The following is a 13,118-nucleotide window of genomic DNA, read 5'->3' on the forward strand; positions in this document are numbered from 1 at the left end:
TCAGAGCTGCCTTCCAGTTTAAAATGTTATGACTCTAACTTTTTGTGCAAAACAGAAGTTCAGACGTGAGATGGGTAATTGAAGTAATACAAACTTTAATGAGACTTCTAAACCTGAGGATATAGTGATCTTCACTTCAAATCATCACAAGGAAAAATATAAACAAATAAAGATATTTCTGTGAAATTTTTGCTGACCTAGAGGCAGAGCTCAGACTAAAGATCGCTTTTCCGTCTTTCAGTCTGATTCAGAACCTTTGAGATAATGTGGACAATATAGGACGTCTTGCATTTAGCATATGACTGTGGGCTTTTTGCCTGCGTTTGGGTTGCTTGGACATGACCATAATTACAGGACTGATTCTTCCAGAGAGGCTCAGGAGTTGGCATGAAGACATCATCCCTAGTTTTTACCCAAAGCCTTCAACAACACTTACATCTCTTTTTAAATTGCAGTTATTCATGCCAAAATAAAAGCTGTGCAGAGGAGTGGTTGTAATGAAGTAACGACAGTGGTGGACGTAAAAGAGATCTTCAAGTCTTCCTCACCCATCCCTCGCACTCAAGTCCCGCTCATTACCAACTCCTCCTGCCAGTGTCCACACACCCTGCCCCATCAGGATGTCCTCATCATGTGTTATGAGTGGCGCTCCAGGTAGGCACCGAGTTGCAGAAGGAGCTGCACACGGCTAGCAAAAACAGGAGTCGCACCCGGTAGTTGTGGTTTAAAAAAAAAAAAAAAACAAACAAACCAGCAAGGAGGTGCCCATAGCTCTTTTTAAAATAGTAGTTTCAATAGATGCCTCCGTTGGGATATTATATCTCCTAAATATCAATTAATTCCTCACAGAATGAAGGAAAAATAGAAATACGAGTATTTTAATGGAATCTTTAAAAATCAATTTTGGAGTTTATTAAGTGATTTCAAAAACTTATAGGCAAATAAATTACTTCGAGTAAGAACAGTTCTTTTCAAATCATTCACGTGATCTTCAGTGTGGTGAATGCTGGATTTTTAAAGACTTCTTTGATAACTTGCAGATCAAGTAAGTAGCCATTTGAGACTATGGTTTCCAGGATTTTCCTTATATATACTTCACAGTCTTTGTTTGGTAGAGCATTGCATGCACACACACAGACTTTGACTTCTGAATCTAAGAACATGTGATTCTCCATTCAGATTATGATAAAGCAAAGTATAAACAAATAAGTTTATGTCTCATACACATACATGTATGCACACCTTTAGCTGGGAGCGTTTGTCTCCCCGCACCTCTCCCCTTTCATCTTTTTATATCTCAGTAAATTCCTTATAATGTAAAGTCCAGCTCTTCATCTCAGGTTCCAGGAAGGCCCCGTAACTTGGCTGCAAAATACTTCTCCAGCAAAATGACTCATTTTTACATCACAAGTCATCCCTTTAATTCTCTGCCATTCATGCTCATCTGTTTCCTCTTGATACAGCCCAAGACTCTATTCCTTCAAAAAGAAAACAAAAGCATCTTTTGAAACTGACCTCACGTGAATAATTTCCTGATCTGTATTCTATCAGTACCTGGGTATCCTCCTCACACCGTGCGCACCGCTTTGCATTCTCGCCTTAAAAGCCATCGTTCTACTTATATCTTGTCTCTCTCAAGAAGCAGTTGATGTTTCTGGGCTGGTCTCTTGTGTGGTGTTGGCATCTGTGCAGTGCTAGATTCAGTGGGGACGTACCAGGTTGCCAGTCATTAGATTCTATCTGGACAGGTGAATGGATTATAAATCTATCCCAGTAAAAATATTTTTGGATGATTGGGATTTATGTCTTCATAAATGGTATGAATGATCATTTGCAAAAATGAACTGGTAAGGGCATGTAAAGGAGATTTTGAAAATAAGTGATGAGAGGAAATCTGCCTTTTAAGACCCACAAAACTGGTTTAAATACTGTTGAAAACCATGTGGTGCAAGAGTAGATGAACAGATGAGTAAAACAGAGGAGAAATTCTTGAAATGGATTCTAATGCATAGAAGATCTTTTTATTAGGAAGGAAATATGGCAAATCAATAGGAAATGAAGGTTTTATTTAGTAAATGTTGCAAATATTTTTATTTGGAAAAAATGGTACTTTTTCAATTTATGATGCACTATAAAATTCAAATGGATTAAAAAGATAAATATTTTAAAAATTCAATCAGAGAACATCCAATTAGATGACAAAATATGTGATATCTGAAAGGCAAAGTACTTTGTAAATATAAAAATAATATAAGAAATTACAAGGTAAAATATCAATACACATATTTGACCACATAATGTTGTATACATAAAAATCACAAAAGTATTCTAGGAAACTAAAACTTGATGAAAATACTTGCAGCAGATATGACAAAGGAATAGTAACCTTACTCTATAAAGAGTTCATGCAAATTAGCATTTAAAACATCGAGACCACAATATGGAAATATGTATATATATATAAATCTACAGAGATATGTTTCAGAAGAAGAAATGCAAATAGTGAACATTTAAAAAACATACCTCCTTAATTCTCAAATTCAAATAAAAACAAGAGTTCAGTTTTACCAAATTTCGTGTTATAGAATTGAATTAAAATACAACCGTTTTGAAAACAACTTGGCACTATGTATTGAAAACCTTTGAAGAAAAGCACGTACCCCTTGACCCAGTAATTCTAATTTTAGAAATTTGTCCTAAGGAAATAATAGGCCAAGCACCCAACTACATACAAGGATATTCAATGCAACACTGGTAATGATAGCTAAGCAAAAGGGAGAGGTTCAACAGTAAAGAAATGGCTAAATATATTACGGATATTCATAGATGTAATATTATATGGCTCTTAAAGTTATATTTTTTGTTTATTTTAACTATATGAGAAAATGTGTATCATATAATGAAAAAAGAAAATGTACAGTATGATCTAAATATACAGTGTGATCTAAATATATATATATATATATATATGTAGAAGGAAGAATGAAACAAAATACCAATAAAACATAAATGGTGGATATGTGGATTACAGGGATAAGGGTTTTTGGAGAACTATTTTTTTACAATTTTCTGTATTTTTTAACTTTATGCTTTTCTGATCAAAAACTGCTTATAAAAGACTTTTTTTTTTCAGGATGATGCTTCTTGAAAATTGCTTAGTTGAAAAATGGAGAGATCAGCTTAGTAAACGATCCATAGTAAGTACAACTCACAACACTGAATGTGGATATAATGTGTGTAAAGAAATTTTATAGAATTTGGGAAGTTTTCACATTTTCTCATCTCCAAGCTCTCTCAGAGCCAGGAATAGCAACGGTATTTGACTTTTGAATAGGTTTTCAAGAATATAGCTCTTCTCACTTGGAATTTTTACTAGAAAACTCCCACTCAATTTCAAAGGTAATTTAGTTGTGTTCAGTACTAATGTACTGGCTACTGCCAGATAGAAAAAAAAATTTGTTTCTTTATTGTATTGCATTTAGTTGTTTTAACAAGCAGTAAGACGTTCGAGCAGAGTTAATATCCACTGTCATTAAAATCAACCTACTAATATATTTGTAGGGGTGTGAATACCTAGTTCTAAAACTCATACCATCACTATACATAGCAGAATCTTTCTTTTATTTACAATAATTTTAAGACTTTTGTCAAGAAGTCATATACAAAAAGTAATGACTTTGTGTCCAAATCCATAATTGTAGTGAAAACATCATAGACATATTGGTAATTTAATTAGAAGAGTTAGAATAGTTTTTTGCCCAGGGATGTGAAATCACACCAGGATTAAAGCCATCAGGTGGTTAGTTTGAAATATTAAAGCATCCCTTCTCCTGAAAACATGATCAGATACATTCAGGAGGATTTGTGTTTTCAGGTTCACAAAAGGTACCACTACTGTCTGTGCTCTCTTAGTTTGCACGAATAAAAATTCTTGGGCAAGAGAAGAGTATATATTAAACACTGGCGTATGGAGAATGTAGTTACAACACAGCCTCTCCTACTCACTGTCTTTCTGAATAACAGAACCAAACACTACAGTGTTACATACGAGCCAAAAACTCATGCTCAAAGACTCATGAGTTGCTCAGGATCATGCTTAGCTTTGCAATACAGAAAATTCCGGCAGGATTGGTTATTTGTTTTCCAAGACTGCAGTAGATTAGCAGCATCAATGGCGAAACAAGTTGACCATAAGGACCTGAGATTGCTGAGAGAAAAGGAAGCTTTCGAAAATCACAGCTCTTTGGATCATTCACTCTGGCAGAGCAAGTATTCCAATACACTTCAGTAAGAATGTGAAAATATCACCATATGATAGCAACAAACAGAAATGAGTTTATTATTTTAGAGCAGACTAGAATTGTGGCCTAGGAGAGTGGGGCAGTGGCTTTCTTTTCATTGCATTTCCAGTGCCTGGAACAATGCCTGGACTACAGTTGTGCTCGGACTTTTTGCTGAGTGACATAGACTCTAAGCAGGGACATGTGTTGTAACAGAAAGCAGTATCTATTCAAGTGGACTCACTTTTTCTTTTGTTTCTTACATGAGCAATTTAAAGAATAAATCCTTTGCAGTCAAGGAAACTTGATTATCCAGAATGACTCATTTCCCAGTGATTCTGGGTAGCTAACACCTTAATGGATTACTAGATGTAGGTGGGCCCCTGTCTTCCTTTGGAAATGGAAGAATTAGGTGAACATGTGAGTGAGGTAAGAAACCCCTGACTTTACAGTGAGGCTGGGTAAATTCTGCGTTTAGCCTGTCAGAGCTTTCTTAGAAGGCTTTGCTGTGTAGGAATATTATATTATAGGGCCAGTGGTAAAAACTGCATAGGGAGGGCCTTGAGCTCTGGAGTCAGAGTGGGTGAATTTGAATCCTGGCTGTGACATTTACCAGCTCTGAGGCCTTCTGCAAATAGCCCTGCATGCTTGTTTCCTGATTGTGACAACAGAGCCTGCCTAGAAGGACTGTTGTGAGCTTCAGTGAAAAGCATGCAGGCCAAGACTTTGACACGTATGCAGCACTTTCTAAGTCATCCTGTGCATGGTAAGAGCTCAACACAGGGTAGCTATTATAATTGCTCTTATTAGTAGTATGTAACAGTGAAAAAATTGCACTGACAGAAAAAATCGCTCCGATGACTTCCGATGTTAGTTTCATAGTACTCAAGGTGAGGTGGGTTTGACAGTGGTGTCACACATTGCCTCCCAGCAGTGGGAAGAGAGGCTGCGGGAGCAGCGGAGAACAGCTCAGGACAAGAAGCCAACAGCCGGGCGCACCAGCCGCAGTAATCCCCCCAAACCAAAGGGAAAGCCGCCTGCTCCCAAGCCAGCCAGCCCCAAGAAGAACGTTAAAGCTAGGAGTGCCCCAAAGAGAACAAACCCGACAAGAGTGTGAGCTCACTGATTTCCAAGACGGAGACTTCCCTCCGGGATGAGGCTGGGAATCCCGGGACAGCCCAGGTAGGGCCATGCGCCCCTCACCTTCGCAGCTCACTGCAGCACTCTTTAGACACATCCTGCAGCAGTTTTCTTCATGATATGCTTCCATTTTTCTCTGTAAGCCACAGCAAGCCATAGCGGTAAGTTTGCCCTTTAATATGGAAGGTGGACTGAAGCTGGTGGGAAAAGCTGATGGCATTCAGAGTGGCCGGTGTAAGATCCCCACGGGGGAAAAACGTGCTTTTCACAATTTGACCTAATATGTGCATTGCAACATAAATGTCGTACTTCAAACACAACACCTGTTTTTTTTTACAATTTTTTTTTTTTACGTTTGACTTCTGTCAAAATGTTAGTTGATATTTTCAAATGTTATTGAAAATGTAATGCTTCTTAAGGAGGAAAGCAAGAATGAATGTTTAAAAGACCTTTATGTGTTTATTGTCTGCAGAAGGATTTTGGTGATGAAAAGAGACTGGAGAAGTGGGATATGGAAAATTATAATGTGTATTTTTTTTTTTAACAAAGAAGACTTTCTGCTCTGTTTTTAGCTAGAAACTTTAAAAACTAAAATAATAATAATGATAAATAAATAAAAAGGAGAGGCAGACAGATGATGTCTGGACCTTTGTTTTCTGGTTACTGTGCCATGGTGGAGATGCTCTGAGTTCATGATTATGATGACGTTTATGAATACCCTCTAAGCAGCACCGGAAACAGTGAGCTTGTTTATCTCATTATGACTTAGGCACCTATTAGTTGATCAACCCTCAAGTATTTTATACCCACAGCAAGATACGTGTGGTGCTCACCTCACTTCTCAGGCCATCCTGGCATCTTGATTTTTAAAATTCAGAGAATGTTCCCTCTGCTGATTGCTGGTGCTTACAGCAGTGCTGTGGGGCCGTGGTCGGAGGGCTGGGACTCCATGGCTGGTCCTCAGACTGCTATGGCACCACTGCCACACACCAGCTCTGCACATGGGGAGGGGGACTGAGGCCACCTGTCCACCCACTATGCATGGAGGTAGTGGAACAATCTGAAAGCTTAAGAGTAATTTCTCCTTTAGATTCACCGTCATCCCTGTTTCTCAAAGAGAAAATACGTGTTGTTCTCAAAGAGAAGGTACATGTTGTAGTCACACAAAATAATTAAACAAGCGATTTAATTTTACTCTGTAGTCATTGGGACAGGAGGTGCATGGGTAAGCCAGAGGTTGGTGGAGAAATCGGGCTAATGATAGTGATGTTGCATGCACTCCACTCCTCCTGAAAGCTTAACTTGGCCTGTGTTGCTACCCAGGGCAGTAGAGTTAAAGGAATCCACTAGGTTGACCTACACAAGGGCATCAATAAAATACTCATTGTATGATCCTGATTATGAAAGTTGAACCTCTTTGCCCATAAGGAAGGCCAGATAGGTGTTTGGCAAAGCATCCAAACTCAACAATCCTTGGAAAAGCCATTAAAGGCATTGGTAGCCTTTGTTACCTCTTCAATACACTAGGAATTCTTTGGGGGAGGAGAGTTGGAAATGGAATTCTCCATGGAAATGGATGAAAAACACTTGGGTAAAAAAAATAATTAAGTGCAAAACTCAATGTAAGAAGAGTTTGGAGATGAATTTACAAATTGAAGCAATGTTTACACTGAATATTTAAGTGAAATTATATGCTGAATATTACATGAAAACTTAAATTAGTCATATTTATCAATTTGATTAAATGATAAAAGATATACCAGGCTACTCTTTGATTATTTATTATGAAAAAATGGAAAATGGGAATTAGCCCTTATTGAGAGGGTTTTGATAAGTATGGGAGTGGCCTTTGTGTGAGTACCAAAAATGTCTTTTTTTCACTTAAGCACTTTCTTCACCTAAATACATGTCAGAGGAGATAAATGCAAACACATGGAGGGGAAAGTTGAAGTTCTGTCTCTGAAATGGGAATTATCTGAGAGTTGGAATACTTTAATACAAAAAAAATAACTTTGCAATATTTTATCAACAAATTTCATAATTGTAGACAACTGGAGACATTTCTTTTTAAAAAACAATTCTGTTGATCTTTTAATAACGCAGTAAACATGAATTCTCTATAAAGCATTCAATAAATACACAAAATCAAACAGAATGGAATTAAAGTTCTATCTAACCCCACTCAACAAGACACAAAGTTAATCACTATCAGTTTTTTGGCATATAATTCTCCAGATGTTTTCTGTGCATTTATATAATGATTTGAAAAAAATAAAAGTAGGAGCCTATTATACATACCCTTTCATAACCTGCCTCCTCCACTCAGCTCTTTATTTAGATTTGTTTTCATGTCAATAAAGCCAGTGCCCCCTCATTTACAGTGTTGTATTCCATGATATGCATCACTCGACAAACCCTTATGCTGTTGGACATTTAGGCTGTTTCTTAACTGAACGTACTGAATAACTGAATAAACTTCTTGATAGCTAAATATCTCTGCATCCTTCATTAGTTCCTTGGGATAAATTCTTTTTAAGTAGCGTCACTGGGCCCTGGAGGATGCCCATCAAGGAAAATTTTTGATCATATTGTTAATTATGCTCCAGACTGTTTAGACCAGAGGTGTATGAAAATTCTCACTTTCCTCATTAAGATTGTTTTTCTCTCCCCAAATATTTTACAAATTTAAGCTTTGAACTGGACATCACCTTGAACAAACCTCCATTCATCTGTGAGCCATCGGCTGACAACCTTCTCAACACCCACACTCCAGGCAGGTGGCAAATGAGTGACTGAGCACATCAAGGGGCATAGTCAATAGATAGATGGGTGGATGGGTGGATAGATCGATAGATTTCTTGACTGCTGGGAAAAGTCTGTGAAACTTTCTCAATAATTTTAATGAACCAAATTTAATAATATAACTGGTTAACTAGAGAAACTGAAGAATTAAGAGTGTAACAGAAATGTGAATAGAATTTTCTCTATTGAGAAACTTACATAAATTTTCTCTACATGAGAACTTACATCAATAGACTTAGTTTTTACTTTCCTGTTCTAAACCAATGCAATCTTTTGGTTTCTCTTTCTTGATGCCTATAAGATTGTCTCTTGCATCCTTACAATAAAACCCCTTGACACGTTAGTACAAGCTTGAAGGTGTTTCTGTTTGGAGGAGCCAGTCCCTGGGTCAAAAAGAGGGGCACATTTTTATCACAAGTCTCTACCTGCTGTTATCACCAACTCAAAAAGCAAAAATGGTTGTTTAGAATTATGGAATGAAAAGATTGAAGGGGACCTTAGAAGTCATAGTCTACTTTGTTGGAGAAAGTCTGAGTGAGGGCTTGTCTGAACTCCTGCATGTAGTGAGAGAAAGATCTAGGTCCCCAGAGCCCTGAATTTTAATTTACCAGGCTAAAGTACACTGATTTTTTTTTGATAGCATAAATCTGAGCTATTAGAGGAAATATTCATTTATCATAGAAAGGGCAATAAGAGAACTGCTTCCAGCAATAGTCTGATATGTACTAGTATGACCACATTTCCAAGTAGGAAAAAACTTTCTGAAAAGCATTTTATCCTGTGAGATGTATTATGTCATAGTGAGGAGCATGCTGATCAAAATTTTTAGTTAATTGTCAACTCTGTGACTTAACTGATAAGAAAGCAAACTATGTTATCCAGATCATCAGTGGATTACCCAGGGTGGAGTATCCACTTCCATATCAATACCCCACAGGAGAAGTTTGACCCTAGGATAGCAATGAAATATCCCCCTCCTCCTTCTTATTAAAACAGCAGAGAGAAATAAAAAGAAAAAAAATGAAAAATGAGCACTTGGGTGTGAATCCTGCCAGATGTTCTCCGTGTTTACGTGTATGAATTTAATAATCCAGCCTGGAAATCTTTCCATGTGAAGAAACACAACTACTTATTTTTCATGGGTGCACCAGAGTTTATCTTACCAATAACTTGTGAGAATGGACTTTTAAATGTGGTTCCCAGGAATGCCAGGGTAGGACAGATTTTTGCGACGTACTTTTTCACTATTATTGAATTCTCAGAACCAGAAACATAAATGGACACAAAAGAGTGCAAGGCATAAATGCTTTCTGTATTTTGTCTAATGAACATGTGTTCCTTATATAATTACAAGATACTGCAAAATAGCTATCAGAGAGAAATATGGAATATGGTGTGGTTTAAAGCCATGTAGACACACAAATTTGGAAACTGTTCCATTGATTGCATGTGTGTTAGTCTGGGTGCTTGGAGAAGCAGGCAGCAAAACAGAATTAAATGTATAAGGATTCTATTAAAGGAAATGGCCTGGGAGAGAGGATGTGGAGGAAGCTGGGGAGGGCTGAGAGGGCTGGTCAGAGCACGGTGCATGCATGGCTGCCTGAGTGAAGGAGAGAGAAGAGGGAAAGAAGGTTGGGAGGAAGCCTTGACACCAGACTGCTATGATACCTAAAGGAGGTTTGAAAAGGCTTCTGGGGAGTCATCTGTCAAGGAATCTCTTATCTCCTAGGGACAGCTCTGCCTAAGTATCCTGTTGTGCTCAGTCACTGACTGGGAGCCCTCCATGGGTAGCACGGTTTTGCTGCATAGGTGGCAATCAGTTTCAGAGTGCAGAGCTGGAACCCTTGTCAATTATGGCCCCTGTAGTTGGGAATCTGATTCACATTCTCATGGCCAGCAAGTATGACAATTATAAAAACATTAAAGTTTCACCACTGCATTTTACAGCACAATCTATAAAGTGGTGGTGTCAAGCAACAAAATGTCTCTGAAAATTTCTGCAAGTGGCATCAATGCACTATTTGAATCCCTAAACCTTTTAGACTTATATGTCTTTATACTTGTTTACGTCTTTTCTATTTCAAATTTATCTAAGAGAGAATATGCTGATCATAACTACAGATCTTACAGTATTTATTTACTATTCTGAGAGAAGTCTCTGTCTACTAGAATTTAAGAAGATATTTTAAAGAGGTAATTAATGGCAGTAACAAAGTCCATGATGTGTAACTTTTTCTTCACAGGTTCAGAGAGCATCAGCGTTAAGTCTAATATATTTAGTTGCAATATTTGTATAAGAACAGTTTTATAACTCAATAATTCTGAAATACACAGCTTTAAAATCTAGATGAGAACTACTTTATAGTTTGGATCCCTTTAGTGACATGCTTTGAAAACAGAAAACAGCATACTGTATCAGCAATTAAGTTTAGCTAACAGAGAGGACTCATAACCTGAGGGCTGTTCACAAATCTCTCAAACTGTAAGAACTTGAATAATATAAAGAGGTTTACATCTTATTATAGAAGTGAGGTTAAGCAAAAACTGGTATTATAAAGAAAAATTCCATCATGTGACCAACGGAAATCTAAAATACTATTATTGAATAAAACTGATGAATTTAAAAAATTCGTTAACATTTTTAGTCTTCTAATAACTTCAAGCATCTGTTACGTCACTGATGTATTTTAGCAGCTCAAAATCATGCGGACAGTTGCTGAGTCAACTTTCTCCCTCCACTCAAAACATAAAAAAGTCTGGCCTTGGAGATCATCTAAAGTAGTTTCCAGGGGCTGAGCAAGTTCAGAGACAGTTGGGGCAGGCATCTGCATCAGTGGATCCCTCCAGGTAGCAGGAGGGACACCAACAGAGGTCAGTCAGAGGGACATAAAGTAGACCCTAGCATATTTTGTGCAATCTGTCCATCTTCTGCAGGGCATCTGCTTACAGGGAACAGGATCCAGGGAAGGGGTGTTGGAAAGTATTAGGCTCCAATCAAGAATGCTGCAGGTGTCCTGTCTTGGAAGGGGGCTGGAGGGACTATGTGGGGCCTTCCAAGAGACTCTGGCTCCAGGGTTGAGGTGCAGGGTCAAGCCAGTACCGAAGGACGGGGTCTTTCTGTCTGGGGGATCCATGAAGGCACAGACCTCATCCCAGCTCTGTGCTTCCCACACGGGTGTCCTGTTGTCCACTCTCCGTGCCCTGCCTGCGTCTCATGCTGCCACATCTCAGCCCAGCTCTCCGAGCTGTGCCCATCCACTTTGCAGCCCTCACTTACCTTGGCCATGATGGGCCAGGACATGCTTTTCCTGCCTGAGGTCCAGCTGAAATGCAAGACCAGTCCACTTAGCTGAGACTCTGACAATTTTCCAGCCTTTTAAAATTTTTATTTCTAAGTCCCGCCAACCCCAGCCCCCATATGCCTACCAGGTGCTGCCCTGTCCCACCCACTAGATTCAAGATCCAGATTAACACAAATTATGGGTTAAATGAATAATCTCTTTGGATATTGACTATTAGACTTCTGGCTACTTTCTGAAAGAAATGGCCTTTCTCTTATGTTTTGCATATAAAATCTTTGTACAGATGTCGTCACATACATACACAACTGAGTGTGGCTTGCCATCTGCTGGTAAAATAAGATATTTCTTTAAAGAGTGTTTTAATGCTTTCGAAGTTCTCGACCATTCTTGAAGCGGTGACACTGTGCCACATAATGCAATCATATTATGAATACCCAGCTACTGTCAGGCTGTGCAAAGCAGCAGACAGTGGTATTTAACCTGCAGGAGCAGTGTGGTGAAGGGAGTGGGGAAAGTGAAGACATTTACTAAATTATTTCTCTGCACCATCCTAAGAAAACTAATAATTGGTTTACCTTAGATTTTAAAAAATGCATTCCAAAGAAAAATTTAGAAATATCCTTCCTGATAATTCCCAGTGTAACTAGATTGTGTATAGTTTAACAACGTTCACAGACATGATTCTCAAAGACGGTGTTGGAACACTTGAGTTTTGAGGCGAGTAATCTATTACTAATATTAAATTGTTACTGGGCACTGCCTGTCCCCTTTCAAACACAAACTCAAAAGCCGAATATTGGTGGAGATGGAAGTCAGCTTTTCTTCAGGAATACGGTGACCTGAGCAGAGGTGTTAGGCTAACCCATCTCTGGTAAGCCTGAATAATGGCCAGATGGAGCCCATCTCAAAGAGTCAGATTTATGAGGGGTTTTTAAAGAAGGGGTGAGGGCATGGAACATGGGAAATGCAAAGCAAGAGGGAAGAGGACGTGAGCCTTGGGGACTCCCTGCAGGGAGCCAGGTACCAGGTCTTGCCAAGGCTCTGTCTGGTTTCTGCTCCTGTCCTTGTCTCAGGGTCCTGCTGGATAGTATGTGCCTCCTTGCAAGTCTGCAGTTTCAGGCTGGCTAGAAAACAACTTTACATTCATGTTAATAATGTCATCTTGCCCATAACCAAGATTCAAAATATCAAATTACCATGGGAAAAGAAGGAACTCAGAGAAATGCATGCCAAGAAAAAAACTGTCCTTTTAAAATTTGCCTACATCCCATACAGTTTTCGATCCCAACGTGGCTTCAGTCTCACTCACTCCAACTTCTAGCAGAGACAAATGTAATCCTGATCAAAGTTTGTGCGTAGCTTAATTTTATTAATATTAGAGTTTAGAAATTATACAGGAAAGTTGATCATACAGCAACATCACTCACACTCACCTAGAATCCAATATGTTCTCTTGAGGGGAATAAAAAGGGGTGTCTCGGCTCGTGTGCTGGGAACCACATACAATGCTGGCTACAAGCTTAAGAGTGTGTCTCTGCTAGAAACATTGTTCAAATTACATCCCGAGAGGGGGGAAAGCAAAAAAAAAAAAAAA

At 38.5% G+C, this 13,118-nt stretch overlaps 1 protein-coding gene across 1 annotated transcript in view; it reads left to right on the forward strand.

Annotated features, from left to right (window-relative positions):
• The window catches only part of SFRP4 (secreted frizzled-related protein 4), an 11,409-nt gene extending 5,056 nt beyond the window's left edge, over positions 1–6,353 (forward strand). Inside the window, exons 4-6 of the mRNA XM_008591703.1 lie at positions 456–654; positions 3,134–3,197; positions 5,212–6,353. Coding sequence (XP_008589925.1) covers positions 456–654; positions 3,134–3,197; positions 5,212–5,397 — 449 coding nt within the window. The 3' untranslated portion in view covers positions 5,398–6,353. The remainder of the gene's footprint in view (positions 1–455; positions 655–3,133; positions 3,198–5,211) is intronic.
• Positions 6,354–13,118: the final 6,765 nt, after the last annotated feature.

The sequence above is a fragment of the Galeopterus variegatus genome, unplaced genomic scaffold (genome assembly GCF_000696425.1).
Source record: "Galeopterus variegatus unplaced genomic scaffold, G_variegatus-3.0.2 Scaffold7201, whole genome shotgun sequence".
Taxonomy (NCBI): domain Eukaryota; kingdom Metazoa; phylum Chordata; class Mammalia; order Dermoptera; family Cynocephalidae; genus Galeopterus; species Galeopterus variegatus.